General features: G+C 43.4%; 1 protein-coding gene across 11 annotated transcripts in view; it reads right to left on the minus strand.

Moving 5' to 3' along the window:
- The window catches only part of LOC132883748 (nesprin-2), a 379,369-nt gene that overhangs the window by 90,861 nt on the left and 272,327 nt on the right, over positions 1–16,181 (minus strand). For all 11 annotated transcript variants that reach the window (XM_060917719.1, XM_060917720.1, XM_060917721.1 and 8 more), the window contains 3 exons: positions 13,617–13,771; positions 12,846–12,993; positions 12,526–12,620 (listed from right to left, as the gene is read on the minus strand). In XM_060917719.1, the coding sequence (XP_060773702.1) occupies positions 12,526–12,620; positions 12,846–12,993; positions 13,617–13,771 (398 nt within the window). The remainder of the gene's footprint in view (positions 1–12,525; positions 12,621–12,845; positions 12,994–13,616; positions 13,772–16,181) is intronic.

Here is a 16,181-nt window from a genome sequence, read left to right on the forward strand (position 1 = left end):
CTTTCAGTTATTGGAAAATAATCCATGACATAGTGGTGTAATACCACCCCAAAGTTGATTATTTTCCTTTTTTCCCCAAAGTTGAGTATTTTATTTCTCTTATAACACTGCAAATTGGCAATGATTAAATTTTTTAATTTAGTAATGAATGACACTCCATCCCTGTGTCCGAAATCACTCCTTACTCACTATATAGTGGACTACACTGCAAAAAATAAAAATCTTAGGAAGTTTATTTGTCTATTTTCAAGTCAAAACATCTAGCCACCCTTATTATAAGACATAATTGCCCAACAAGCAAAACCTCATTTAGCTAGAAAGGCTAGTTTTTAGACAGTCCATCTTGAAAATCTTGTAAAGACAAAATGTCTTGAAAAAGTCTTATTTGGAGCACCTTTGAAAATAAAACAAGTTTTTTTTAAAACAAGTACATACATTTTGGACATTTGTCAAATGCGGTTCATCTTGTTTCAAGAAAAAAAAAAGTATGCTTGTTTTGGGAATAACTGAACTTTACTGAAATCTTTGAATCTTTCATTACAATTCAACTCCACCTTACAGATCCTAAGTTTACTGCGACTGTTTTCTCAGTCATTCAGAGTGAGCTCCTTCTAGATGCTGTACAGACTCTAGACCAGACAAGTGCCTTCAAAAAGGCTACGAGTGAGTGGAGGGCGTTTTAGTGACGTCTTTTTGGAATGCTGTGACTTAAGTTGTGTTTTTTTTTTGTGCCTGATCTTGTAAACCCCTCGTACACATGAATAGTCAGTGCCCCCAAAATGCATTGTTGCTTTGGCGTTGTGTAAGCACTGCAAGTCAAAATGCGTAGACTTTTTTTTTATCATTTTTTTTTTTTTTTGGTGCCTGAGGTCCTGGGGAAGTGGAATCTTAAGAGATGTTTTAATGTTTGAATGTTGAAATGGGGAAAAAAAATAAACTTGTTGCAATGCTACACGTGTCGTCAACTTGATTCAAGATAGTCTCTGGTCTCATATCTAGAGTATTTTACTAATTACAGGTCACAAAAGGAGAATCTTTTAAGCTAGCAATGCTTAGTTGTAGAATTTTACAATCCTAATATTAGTATATTTATCTTACATTCAGTTTTTACTGCTAAGACTTTGTCATGAATTTAAGTGAAATACCCTTAAAATGAAATAAATAAAAATGACTTGAATGGCTAAATGTAAGAAGTACGATCTTGTTATAAGAACTATTTTGATTATTTTGAGTTAATCAGATCTCGCACAATAAGTTCCCCAATCTTATTTTGGAATTATTTCATCTAAAAACAGGTTAGATTTTTCATCTTACTTTAAGAAATCTTACCAAGTCAAATTTGACTAGTTCCATTGGCAGATTTTTTCACCTGATTCAAGCAACTATGCTTTGCTTTAATCTTTTATTTCTTATTTTTGAAAGGCCATTTTTTGCAGTGTATATAGTGAGTTCGCCATTTTGTAGTGCTGTCCGAATGTATAGTGAGAATTATTACACCCTATATAGTGCACTCAAAGTATCCCACAATGCATCACGAAAAGTAGTGTACAACCGATGGTCACTAACCAAGCAATATATCCCACCATGCATTGCGATTGCATTGAAAGAAATCAAATCAAAAGCTTTGAATTTGATTTAACAAAAGGCAGCGGCAAAGAAGAAAGTATTCAGCCTTGATTTAAAAAAACTCAAAGATGCAGCAGACACAAAGTACTTTGTACTGATTAATGTGGGAAATACGCTCAGTATAATATGGATTTATCACAAAAATACATGCGTGTATTTATTTTGAAAACCCACCAGCCGACTGATCTGGCACGTTTTAATTGTGCGACAGTAATGACGTGAATACCAGCGTGACGGACTAGTGTCCGAAAGCTTTTTTTCATTTTACCAATGAACTCAATATATAGTCCTCTATATAGTAATTCCCTATATAGGGAGTAGTGAATGAGTGAGCGATTTCAGACACAGGGTGTATCTTTTTCTGTTGCACAAACCGTCCTCATGTCCTCCTTCACTACATCCATAAATCTCATCTTTGGTCTTCTTCTCCTTCTACCTGGCAACTCCATCTCCAGTATTCTTCTCCCAATATACCCTGGATCTCTCCTCTGTACAAATCCAAACCATCTCAAGCTTGCCTCTCTCACTTTACCTCAAAACAACCTTGTAGCCAATTGCATCAATATTGAGTTCAGTGAATCTGCTAGAAGAGGAACGACATATTACAGCATGCATTGGCAATTCACAGTACAGCAGCGTCAACACGATGATATTCAACTCTTTCATTGGTCACACCAGCTCTCTACAATGTGGTGCCAGTAAACGTCAAGTCAATCCCTACCCTGATGAGGTTCAAGACAGAACTTGATAAGTGGCTCAGATCCTTCATCTACACCCGGGTACCATGGAATGAATAGGAACTCGTTGTTGGAGTGGGTCGGTAGCAAGTGTTAATAGCTGCTACCCTGGGAACCAGCGGTGGAGATATGTGATATGCTTGGCCTGAGTGATCAGGCTCGAAGCCAATCCAAGGTAAGGCCTCCAAGCTGTCCTATGTGTGTTGTCCCTCTAATATGTGACCCCTCACCGAATCCAGGGACACATGTCGGCCGAAACGAATCCGAGATAATCGCAAAAGAAGCATTTTTTTTCGAAATTTGTGATTTTTGTTTTTTTCCATCATGTGCAAGTTGAGATCTTGAAGAATGCAATCAGTATTTCAGATAATAGATTGTTTTGTTGGAAAAGCATACATTTTTTTGTTGCAAATTGTCTCGTTTTTGTCAGGACTGTAGCCTGCTGGGGGGTGTGGGTAAATTACCATATGGGCCATTCACATGATGATTTAAGTCATTTGTTTTTTTTTCCACGAATCAGCTGTATGATGCGGGCTGAGCGCATGGCTACTTAACCTGCATACAGGCGTGTGATTTCACTATGGAATGAGCAAGCTAAACAGAGCGCAGAGGAGCAAACACCGCGAAGCAAACAGACACACGGTATTTACATCGGAGATCACCATTTCTAGCAAAAAAAAAAACGCAACCTCGTTTTCCAGATTGAATGGAATACTTGAATGATCGGATGATACACGGACCGTTCTAGGATTACATTCCATCGGAGGCATTGGTGTGTGCAAGGCGCCGTTTCTCTTTCTGATGGGGTAAGTTTTTGTTCACAGAGAAAGACGCGCGTTGGCCGTAAGTTTGTCTTGCAACCTGAAAAAAAACGTAAGCGCCTGTAGAGTTTGTTTGGCATGACAAAGAACCTCTGCGGCCGGTCTGCGGCTCGAAAATCAGCACATCACACGTGCGCTCTCGTGCTTTTCACACGCGCGCTCTCGTGCGTTTCTTGCGTTTTTTGCATGTAGACTGGCCGTAGGAGCGCGTACTGTACGGCCGGTTGTGACCGAGGCTTTACATGAAACTAGTGTTGTGTTAGTTGTGTCATCATCGTGCTCTCTTTCTTTCTTACGGTGTGAGTAATTTTTCAACCACAAAACGTTAAAGTATACTTTAGGACTTATTTTTGTACTTCATAATTGTGTTGGGCATACTTTGCATGGAAGGAAAATTGACGTGGTGATCTTTGTTTACATGAAAGTAGCATCGTGCTAGCTCGTAGGGGGTAGGGCTTTCCTTAATGTCATGCAAATGAGCACCATTATGTGCCCGCCCTGCACCCAGAGTAGCTGAGATGGAAAACTTTGAGGGCGATTTTCTCCCTTTTCTGTTTTAAGAGGTATACACTTTCAAAAGGCCACACATTCTTCAAATATTGTCAGATCTCCACATGGAAGGCATCATTGGAAAGCTTAGAAACTGTACTTTCTGAATCTGTCAATAACTCAAAATGCCCCCGGGCAGACATGTGTCCCTGGATTCTGTGATCTGCCACATATACTCATTAATACCCTGTCCACACTAGGGATTTTGTACCGATACGAAACTACTTTCGTACCGCAACACCTGTCCACACTAGCAACTATACCGGTACTGTAGTGGTACGAAACCCACAAATGTATGGGTTTCGTACTGGTACAGTATCGGTACTGTAGCGCTTCGTTGTAGTGTGGACAGATGAAGCAGCTCTGTATCGATACAAATATAATGCGCAAGCGCAATGAACCATTCCTACGTCTTCCGGGTTATTCATACAATACAATACGCCCGTGCTTTCCAGCTGTAAATAAAACGTCAAAATGGCTCAAAACGACCGTGGAGCTACATGGAGCAAAGAAAGGGGGGAGAGGGGGAGGGAGGAAGAAAGGAGGAAGAGGGAGAAAGGGAGGGGAAGAGAAGGAAAGAGGGAGAAAGGGAGGGGGGAGAAAGGGAGATTCGTTTTCTTTGTTTCTTTCTCAACTGCCTCGCGCGTTTTATACGATTCGACTGAATAAATGACCACCAGAAATACAGACTGTACATCGACAACAAAAAGCACACACACATTGTTTCATCCGCCATATTCTCGGAAGGAAGTTACTCGGTAACCACGGAAACATTTCGCGCACGCGCATTTCAACTTCCGTGAAAGAAAACCGCAAACATTTCTCGCTAGTGTGGACAGATGTACTAAACTGTACCGGTATACTTTGTATCAATACAGTTATACCACTTTCGTACCGATACAAGTGTGAACACAGCATTAGATGACCAAAGCTCATCCATCCATTATCCATAACCGCTTATCCTGTGCAGGGTTGCAGGCAAGCTGGAGCCTATCCCAGCTGACTACGGGCGAGAGGCGGGGTACACCCTGGACAAGTCGCCAGGTCATCACAGGGCTGACACATAGACACAGACAACCATTCACACTCACATTCACACCTACGGTCAATTTAGATCACCAGTTAACCTAACCTGCATGTCTTTGGACTGTGGGGGAAACCGGAGCACCCGGAGGAAACCCACACAGAAAGGCCCCCGTCAGCCGCTGGGCTCGAACCCAGGACCTTCTTGCTGTGAGGCAACAGTGCTAACCACAACACCACCGTGCCACCACTAAATCTCATACAAAGGAGTAGCATAAAAATGGTTGATAACAAGATAAAACGCTTGCTGAACACTAGAAAACCATTGACCTACATCAGCAAAATGACTGTGAACAAAATCAAGGTGGAGAACAATTTTTTTATTTCTTTTTTTTTTTATAACTGGCGGGACAGACTGATTTATTTTCTGAGAGTACACCAGCTCGTTTTAGACCTAAACTCCCCTGCAGTTCTTGAACTATGGTCTCTGTTGGATATCTCCAAGTTGCTGAAATCCATTTCACTTGTTGTAATTTAATTTCTTCGATATAACAGCAAGATGCACTCATATCAGACCTGATTTTTTTTTGTCCTTTTACGAAAAATTATTTTTTCATACATTTCAACATTTGAAAAATACGGTTTAAAAACATACAAAATAAAATGCATTTTCATTTCCATGGGAGTGCACTAGTATAGTATCATTGTTTTTCTCATTTTAAGTATACAGGGTTAGCCAAAATTACGTTAACACTCAAATGGTAGAAACCATTTATTCACAAAACATACATCATATGTGCAAGATGACTTACAGGATGTTCGCCATCGTGTTCAGCACACAAAAACCAGCGAGCAACAGTATCATTTAAAGAATAATAAAAATAAATATAAGAATAATAAAAATAATCCATTAGTGTAAACATAATTTTGAGTGGGGCGGCACGGTGGTGTAGTGGTTAGCGCTGTCGCCTCACAGCAAGAAGGTCCGGGTTCGAGCCCCGTGGCCGGCGAGGGCCTTTCTGTGTGGAGTTTGCATGTTCTCCCCGTGTCTGTGTGGGTTTCCTCCGGGTGCTCCGGTTTCCCCCACAGTCCAAAGACATGCAGGTTAGGTTAACTGGTGACTCTAAATTGACCGTAGGTGTGAATGTGAGTGTGAATGGTTGTCTGTGTCTATGGCTACGCTTACATTAGACCGTATCTATCTCGTTTTCTTCGCGGATGCACTGTCCGTTTACATTAAACCGCCTGGAAACGCCGGGAAACAGGAATCCGCCAGCGTCCACGTATTCAATCCAGATCGTGTCAGCTCCGGTGCTGTGTAAACATTCAGAATATGCGGATACGCTGTGCTGAGCTCTAGCTGGCGTCTCATTGGACAACGTCACTGACATCCACCTTCCTGATTCGCTGGCGTTGGTCATGTGACGCGACTGCTGAAAAACGGCACGGACTTCCGCCTTGTATCACCTTTCATTAAAGAGTATAAAAGTATGAAAATACTGCAAATACTGATGCAAATACTGCCCATTGTGTAGTTATGATTGTCTTTAGGCTTGCCATCCTTCCACTTGCAAGTGGTAAGTGATGTGCGCTGGGATCACACACACAGCGGCTCAGTCCCGAAAACACTGCTTGTTCATTGCGCTCTCTGAGCTGCACAAGGCCGGAGTGCGCACCCTCCAGAGGGCACTCGCTGTTCAGGGCGGAGTGATTTGGAGCGCAGGATGCCTGCGGAGCCGAGCGTATACGTGTATTGGCGTTGCTGGGTGCACGCAAATCGTGTATTGGTGTTGCTGTGTGCACACTAATCGTTTTAAAAACATTAATCTGATGATCCGCTGATACGGTCTAATGTAAACATGGGCTATGTGTCAGCCCTGTGATGACCTGGCGACTTGTCCAGGGTGTACCCCGCCTTTCGCCCGTAGTCAGCTGGGATAGGCTCCAGCTTGCCTGCGACCCTGTAGAAGGATAAAGCAGCTAGAGATAATGAGAATGAGATAATTTTGAGTAACCCTATACTTTATATAAAACACATTAAAAGAAAAGACAAGGAACACCTAAAAATGCAATAATGTAAGTAAAATCCAAGATGGCGCCGCAGATGGCTGCCACGGGACTTTGCTCTCTCGTACTTTCTATGTTTTTGTGTAATTGTTGTGTTAATTCTTCTCCGTGTTTCACGGAATGCTGCGCTGAGTTTTTTTTTTAATGCCTACACAGTCCAGTCCTGATAGGAGCGAAATGTGTGGGTGTTTTTTCCTCTCATCTCTCATTTTCTCAGCCTCTCCCTTCCTGACAAGCCTCTCTCCTGCTTTGCTTCTGCGGACTCGTCTTGTCTGAGACACCCTTCCTGCACTGCTCTCCAAATCGAAATTATGGCTCTGATCAACTGGTCACTTCACGCAATTGACACAATCTTCTCGACTCGAAGTCTAGGTTCGAGGGAACCTGTTTGTCCTGCCAGAACGTTTGCAGCCGGATACACCATGGATGCCTGGGAGAAGTGGCGTGTGGTGTGCTTGGCGATTCTTTCCGTGGAGGACATTGAGGATATTTACCTATTCGGAACCATGATCACAGGATTTTTGCTGATTGGACTTGGCATTGCCCTGGTGTATCGAGGAAATCAGTTAATGGTGGCAGCTGTTCAAAGCCCCACAAAGCTGCCCGATATGATCGAAGCGGTGGGCAGAGCCGTTAGCACTCAGACTGTAGCTATTCAGAACTTGAATCGCAACATGGATAACATCATGGAGAAGTTGATGGCTTTGCAAAGAGAAATGGATCGTTTTGGTGGCCAGAATGGACAAGCGGGTTAGGCGAAAAAGGACACGTCTACCCATCTTAAGTCTAAACAAATTCCAATCTTATCTTGGCTCCCTAGCCAGCACTGCCTCAAGGCCGTCGCTGTAGAAACGCGATTCTCACCCTGGAGCTCACTGCAGTGAGACTCTGTGTGTGTGTGTGTTTTTTTTCTTTCTATACTTTTTTCTGTCTGTACTATGAAAGCTAAGTCGAACCGGAGTCAAATTCCTCATGTGTGTAACATACCTGGCAATAAAGTGCTTCTGATTCTCATCTCATCTCATTATCTCTAGCCGCTTTATCCTTCTACAGGGTCGCAGGCAAGCTGGAGCCTATCCCAGCTGACTACGGGCGAAAGGCGGGGTACACCCTGGACAAGTCGCCAGGTCATCACAGGGCTGACACATAGACACAGACAACCATTCACACTCACATTCACACCTAAGGTCAATTTAGAGTCACCAGTTAACCTAACCTGCATGTCTTTGGACTGTGGGGGAAACCGGAGCACCCGGAGGAAACCCACGCGGACACGGGGAGAACATGCAAACTCCACACAGAAAGGCCCTCGCTGGCCCCGGGGCTCGAACCCAGGACCTTCTTGCTGTGAGGCGACAGCGCTAACCACTACACCACCGTGCCGCCCGCTTCTGATTCTGAAAATGCTAATATATTCTGATTTGTAGAGCTGTTGCTTTGTATACACTGATTAGCCATAACATCAAAACCACCTGTCTAATATTGTGCAGATCCCCCTTGTGCTGCTAAAACAGCTTTGACTCAGCGTGCCCACATGCCCACTCTAGGTGCTCCAGCAGTGGATGGGAGTCAGCATGGGCACTCTGACCATTCTGCCCCATACACAGAATCCTGCGATGCACGGTGTGTTCTGACGCCTTTCTATCATAGCCAGCATTAATTTTTTCAGCAATTTGTACGACAGTAGCTCTTCTATGGGGTTGCACCAGACAGGCCAGCCTTCGTTTCCCATGCGCCTTTATGCACCCTGTTGCTAGTTCACCGGTTGTCCTTCCTTGTAACACTTTTCATAGGTACTAACCACCGCGCTGCACTGCGGGTTTGTTGACGGTGTAGCGGCTGGCTGCTTTATGTCTCAGGGCTCCTTCATGCCTGTGTTACGTTCTTGCTCGCCCCTTTTAGTTATGTTGTCATAGTTGGTTTTGCCGCAGTCCTTGCTTGCACTCAGCACAAAATGTATACTGTTCCTACTCATCAGGTGACATTGGGCATACCTAACAACCTGTGTTCCCCCCCCCATCTGTCCCTCTGAGTTACATGTCAGTCCTGAGACACCAGTAAGATGCTGACCTCTTCTGCTCCTCAGACCTGCCTGATCCATCCTGATGCCCTACGTCTGGTTGGAGTCTCATCACATCGCTCCTGTGGAGGACGGCCCCATATGGACAGTCGAAAGTCGCACTCGGAAGACGCTCTGGACACTTGCAGTAATGCTTTTATAGCTGAGGACTACAGTTAACTTGCTAACTCTAGGACAGCAGTTGTCATGAACAGTCTTGCACTCAAGTTTCCATCAAGGAACAGTTGATAACTTCAACAAAACAGACGTCGTGTTAAAACTATAATGATTTTCCTGGTTACACAGTTATACTTTGTGACTATATAGGACACAGTTATAGAAGCGAGTTATTTATAATCACATTGTCTGTTATCACCCAAATGAGGATGGGTTCCCTTTTGAGTCTGGTTCCTCTCGAGGTTTCTTCATGTCCTATAATAATAATAAAGTTTAATTTATATAGCGCCTTTCTCCAAACCCAACGTCGCTTTATAATTATAGGAGGAAAAAAAAAAAGTCCACCAAATAGAGGTCAGGATGTCATTCCAATGGTGTAGCAGCCACAGTCCCACCAAAAGGTGCACGAAAACAAGTCCCACACCGCCAGCACAGATGCCGCAACGCCGCCGGGCAACATCACTCGGAACACCACGCCATGGATCCACAAAGCGAGCACAGACGCACCGCCACGCAGAGCGCTGGTATGTCCCAAACCACCTGCACAGCCGCCGCAACGCCACCAAGCGACATCGCTCGGAATATCACACCAAGCACTAAAGCACTGCTGCACAGAGTGCTGGACAACCACGATGTTAAAATGAGCAACAAGCTCACTGCAGTCCATAGCTAGGAGCACAGGCATCACCCACGGCGAACCAAGGCCTGGAGGGAACCGACGCCTAAAACTGGGTCCGGAGCTCCACCACAACCGGTGGACAAAGACACTCAGACAAAAACAAAACATCTAACTACACAAACACAAAAGAAAAAAAATAAAATAAAATAAAAGCTCTCGTGAGAAGCGGCAGCCAGAACGTGCATGACGTACTCTCAACCGGAAACGTCTAAGGGAGTTTTTCCTTGCCACCGTCGCCACAGGCTTGCTCATTGGGGATAGACTAGGGATAAAATTAGCTCATGTTTAAAGTCTTTAATTTTTGGTAACGCTGCTTTGCGACAATGTCTATTGTTAAAAGTGCAATACAAATAAACTTGACTGCATACCGGGAACACCCCTCAAGACCTGGCGTTTTGGAGATGGTTTGAGCAAGTCATCTAGCCATCACAATTTGGCCTTTGCCAAAGTCGTTCAGATCCTTACGCTTGCCCATTTTTTCTGCTTCCAACACATCAACTTTGAGAAATGGCTGTTCACTTGATGCTTAATATATCCCAATCCTTGACAGGTGGTCAAGATACGGTATTGTAACAAGATAACCAAATGTTATTCACTTCACCTACCAGTGGTTTTAATATTATGGCTGATCAGTGTAAGTCCAAACTATCACATAACTATTATGATACTTGATAATTATGAGCTAATTTATATTGTATTTCCTATGAGCAATTTTAAAGCAATTTTTTAATAATACGAAATACACTGAATGATAGGGGTGGCACGGTGGTGTAGTGGTTAGCGCTGTTGTCTCACAGCAAGAAGATCCAGGTTCAAGCTCCGTAGCCGGCGAGGGCCTTTCTGTGCAGAGTTTGCATGTTCTCCCCGTGTCCGCGTGGGTTTCCTCCGGGTGCTCCGGTTTCCCCTACAGTCCAAAGACATGCAGGTTAGGTTAACTGGTGACTCTAAATTGACCGTAGGTGTGAATGTGAGTGTGAATGGTTGTCTGTGTCTATGTGTCAGCCCTGTGATGACCTGGCGACTTGTCCAGGGTGTACCCCGCCTTTCGCCCGTAGTCAGCTGGGATAGGCTCCAGCTTGCCTGCGACCCTGTAGAACAGGATAAAGCAGCTAGAGATAATGAGATGACACTGAACGACATCATGCAGACCTGTGCAGATTGGTCTATTACAACTTGGAGAACTTTTATCATAATAACCATTTTTGATAGCAAATCATTTTTAATACCATGTCTGTTGCAGACCGTCTTTGCAGAAATTGCTGATCATCAACAACACTCTTTAGCACACTTTTACTTTGCACGTTTGCATTTTGCTGCATGTCTGCCTTGTTGTCTGAATTTGTAGGTTTGTTTGGCATTATTATTTATGACATGTTTATTAGTAAATGCTGTGTGCTATAGGTGAAATGTATCTCTTTAAAAAAAAAATAATTTCTTTTACTCTTATTTTGCAATTTTTTCTACCAGTTGCCTTAGAACTGGGTGAAATGTCATTCTTCATTATGTGTTTGAGGAAATTAACATCAGTTAAGACCGAATGTCCACCGTCATAGACACCCATCCATCCATCCATTATCCGTAGCCGCTTATCCTGTGCAGGGTTGCAGGCAAGCCGGAGCCTATCCCAGCTGACTATGGGCGAGAGGCGGGGTACACCCTGGACAAGTCGCCAGATCATCGCAGGGCTGACACATAGAGGCTGTCCACACGGCAACAGATTCAGGTGAATCTGATAAAATTGTTTATCGTTTCGGCCTGGCATCCACACGGCACCGGCGTTTTGGGTGCCCCAAAACGAGAACGGGTTCCAGAGTGGAAAAATCTGGCAACGGCGCCGTTGCGAAGTCGTCTGGATGAGTAGAACGGATTTGTTTACGATGACGTCACAACCACATGACTAGAACAAGCAGCACTCTCGCTGTTTTGTATGAACCACTGCATTGCATTCACTTTTGTATACAGCTTTTCTTTTAAATAAACAAGTAACTGAACCATTTCTTGAATTTCTTTTTTTTAATGGATAAGACTGCTTTTCAAAATGTTCACACACAATATAAAAAGTTATATAAATTATATAAAAATGCTTTTCAAAATGTTCACACACAATAAGAAAATTAAGTTATATAAAACTATACACACTAATAAAACTAATTTGTACACACAGAAGGCACGATTTCCTCGCGTAGTCGCAGCCATCTTCTTCTTCTTCTTGTTGTGTGCTTGTTCCTGTGAGTGCTTCACGCCGGGTAGAAGAAGGGGTTTATGCGCATGCGTCCTACTTCTTCTATTGTTCTGGTGTCTCCGATGGGACCGTCTTACAGCGCACATAGAGGTGTGGCATGTGTATTGCATCGTTTTCAGCAAGCGTTGCGTTGCCATATGTGCCTGATATTTTACTGATCCTTTGCCCATGTGGACGCGATATTTTTTTTAATAAAATCTCGTTGCCGTTATCGTGTGGATGTAGCCATAGAAACAAACAACCATTCACACTCACATTCACACATATGGCCAATTTAGAGCCACCAGTTAGCCTAACCTGCACGTCTTTGGACTGTGGAGGAAACCGGAGCACCCGGAGGAAACCCACACAGACACGGGGAGAACATGCAAACTCCACACAGAAAGGCTATGGCCACTGGGCTCAAACCCAGAACCTTCTTGCTGTGAGGCGACACTGCTAACCACTACACCATCGTGCCAGGACGCCGGGTATGAAGGAGTTAAATCAGTAAGTATAAAGTAGGGTGAAGGACTGTGCTGATATGTACATTCAGTGAATCTCACCTGTCTTCGACCTGACTTTCATCCAAAAGCCTCAATGCCTCACTGACCACAGCATCCAGGAGCTGCTGGCCAATCAGCACTTCCATCTTTAGCTTCTGTAAAAATACAATGACAGAAAACTTAAACAGGGGCCTGTTCTCCTAAAATTTCACTGATTTTTGCAGCCATGGCGATGTATAATTACATTCTTGAGTAGCCAGATACTGTATCAAGGAGTAATCAGGGTCAAAACCAGACACGATTCCGTTCGGACACTGCAGTGAGCATAAAGTGCCCTGAGGAAAAAAAAAAAATAGATACAATAGAAACAGACATCTAACCTGGTGTACAGCAAGCTGTTCTCTCATAGAAGAATCATTTCCAGAAATGCCATTGGGGAGCCCGGATTCCAGTTTCTCCAGTAGAACCATCCAACCTTGGCACTTCTGCTGGAAGCTCTGATCGCACAACTGCACACTATACATTTCCCTAAAAATACACCACAGCTGTCACACAAGGAACTAGCACACAATCACAGAATAAACATGTGCAAAAACCAAAGCTAACCTCAAGAAGCCAAGATTTACATTTATTCATTTGGCAAACGCTTTTATAATCCTCGGGCTACTGTTTATGCAGAGCTTCTCATGTTCTCTTACTGGGGACTTCTGTTTCCTCCCACCTTCCAGAAACATGTTGGAAAGTTTACACCCCTATGTGTAAAAAACGAGTGTTTGTGAAAATGTGTGTATGTGCCTGGTGCCCCATTCAAAGTGTTTTCTCGCTTCACGCCAAGTCTTCTCCAGGTCCACCATAAGTGTGACCAGGATAGAGTGATTACTCAAGATGAACAAACGAATGAATTTAAGACTAGTTAGCAAGCATGCAGCTAAGCAGATGAATTGAAGCCCTTTCCCAAAGGCCCAACAGCAACTCTCAGGCGGTCCTACCATTTAAACATATAGTCTACAAATCACTTGCTTAGAACCTTAACTACTGAATCACTACTTCCCCCCAAATCATTGTCAAACGCTGAGTTCTCACAAAGGTAAATAAAACAAAATACAGTGATATGTTTCACAGAAGCGATCATCAATTTTTGCAGCACGCACCTGTGCCTGTTCATGGTTTGGGTAAAGACTTGCACCCAGTGTGCATTGAGGACTTGTAGCCGCTCGGCCTCAGAAGCAGTAAGTGGCAATCTGAGGCTCCTCTCATTCAGAGCACCGAGGTCAGGGGTCTGTGCACTCAACTCCAAAAGAGCCAGCTTACAGAGCACAAGCAGAGAAAGAAGAAATGTAAATTCACAGGGTGGAAGGGATACATGTATTTTCTAACATGCGACCTAACAATAGGCATATCAGACATTTGCTGGCCGTGCTGTGAAAATTGTGCATGCAGACGCTCATCCAAGTTTCCAAACCTGTCATTGCTTAACTCTTGAATATTTTCTATCGTGAATACTATCACCAAAAAGCTTATAATCTCTGCTTTTCAAAGAAATGTATATGGTTAAGATCTGTTCACTACTTTGGGAGTAATGGCAGGTTGAAGTTGGTACGACAGAGTACACTCTCTGTTCGCGGGACGTCGGGAAACTGCCGGTGCTTTTTGAGTCACAGGAAAGCAGTCAGACTCTCTCTCTCTCTCTCTTCTGATCATTTTTTTGTGAACAATTGTTTTTATTTTGAAATAGCAAAGAAGAAATCAGGTACAGAGGTACAAAAATATCTCCCAATAGCTTCCCCCACCCCGCCAGAAACCCTATGGTAAACATCTGATTGACAAACACTTGGATAGGTCTACAGATACAAAAGCCCCACATATTATGATAAGTACAACACCTCAAAATAAATACAGAATACAGAAATGTTATTAAAAAAAAGTAAATAAATAAATAAATAAATAAATAGTTAGACAAGATTGTCAGAAATAAAAGCTTTAACATGGTCAAAAGCAGTACTCCATCTCATCAATGTTTGGGGTCTAGCCCCATGTATCCGAGCGGTTGACAGCTCCATTGAGAGAACATCAAGAGCCCATAAACGCCTACACATTAAGGCTACATCCACACGACAACGGCAACGAGATGTTATTTAAAAATATATCGCGTCCAAATGGGCAACGATCAGTAAAATATCAGGTCCATATGGCAATGCAACGCTTGCTGAAAACGATGCAATACACATGCCACACCTCTAGGGGCGCTGTAAGACGGTCCCTTCGGAGACACCAGAACAATAGAAGAAGTAAGGACGCATGCGCATAAACTATTATGCGCGAGACTTCATATTAGCCACAAAGTCAGGAAAATCTGTTTGTAAAATTACATTATAATGACCAAATACAATGAAAAGTATTTTTCCAGTCTCACCTGTGAAAGGTAATCCCATGTGATCTCGTTTGGACAGAAAACCTGTTGGTAAAGTTAAACGCAGCTAATCTTTATTCTCCGCTTTGACCTCTCCAAAATGGCGGCGAGGATGACACATGATTCTACGCGGAAGGCGGCGTCTTTAATGGTCCGGAATAAAGTGAATGATACACGTTGATGGATTAATTTGCTGTTTCTCACCTGTGAAAGGTAATCCCGTATGATCTCGTTTGGACGGTAAACCTGTTGGTACAGTTAAACGCAGCTAATCTTTATTCTCCGCTTTGACCTCTCCAATATGGCGGCGAGGATGACGTATGATTCTACGCGGAAGGCGGCGTCTTTAATGGTCCGGAATAAATTGGATTAATTTGCTCCTCTACGCCCTTTTTGAGGAATGTATTGTCGGACTTAAATCAACATCTGAAGAGGTGAGATCGCTCCTTTTTTCCCCTATTTTTGCTGGCGGGATTGCACCATTACACAAATATTCACAGTGAAAATATTTTGTAAGCGCGTTTCATGAACCAAGTTATAGGATTTGTTGACAACTTGCATCGCAATGAGAAGATCATTGGCACTACTGGTGTTAAGAATCAGACCATTTCATAAATGAATATTTTGCTGTAGAGCTGCAGTGTTTGTACAATTGCATGTTTTTGCTTCACTATTACTGTCACTATTCTGCTTCTTGCATTACTACTGTGAACTAACACTGAACATAATAATAATAATAATATTATCCAAGCTCGTGTTTCACTCTCACTAGTGCTCTGTAAGGCTTTTTCCTGGTGATATTCGTTACACTTCTACCCGGCGTGAAGCACTGACAGTCATGTGTTTGTGATGTCATCGTAAACAAATCTGTTCTACTCATCCAGACAACTTCACAATGGCAACGTTGCCAGATCTTTCCACTCTGGAACCCGTTCTCAAAAAGATTGCGTTTTGGGCACCCAAAACGCCGGTGCCGTGTGGACGCCAGGCCTAAACGATAAGCAATTGTATCGGAGTCACCTGAATCCGTTGCCGTGTGGACAGGGCCTAAGTGTGGGGGGTTCCAGTAGCTAACTAGCAACTTCTTAGCTGCTGAAAAAGCAGCAAGAAGAAGGTTTGTCTGAAAGAGTGTAAGGTGGGGTTTACATTAGACCGTATCAGCGGATCATCAGATTAACGTTTTTAAAACGATTAGTGTGCACACAGCAACACCAATACATGATTCGCGTGCACACAGCAACGCCAATACACGGATACGCTCGGCTCCGCAGGCATCCTGCGCTCCAAATCACTCTGCCCTGAACAG

Source organism: Neoarius graeffei, chromosome 3 (assembly GCF_027579695.1).
Source record: "Neoarius graeffei isolate fNeoGra1 chromosome 3, fNeoGra1.pri, whole genome shotgun sequence".
NCBI classification, from domain to species: domain Eukaryota; kingdom Metazoa; phylum Chordata; class Actinopteri; order Siluriformes; family Ariidae; genus Neoarius; species Neoarius graeffei.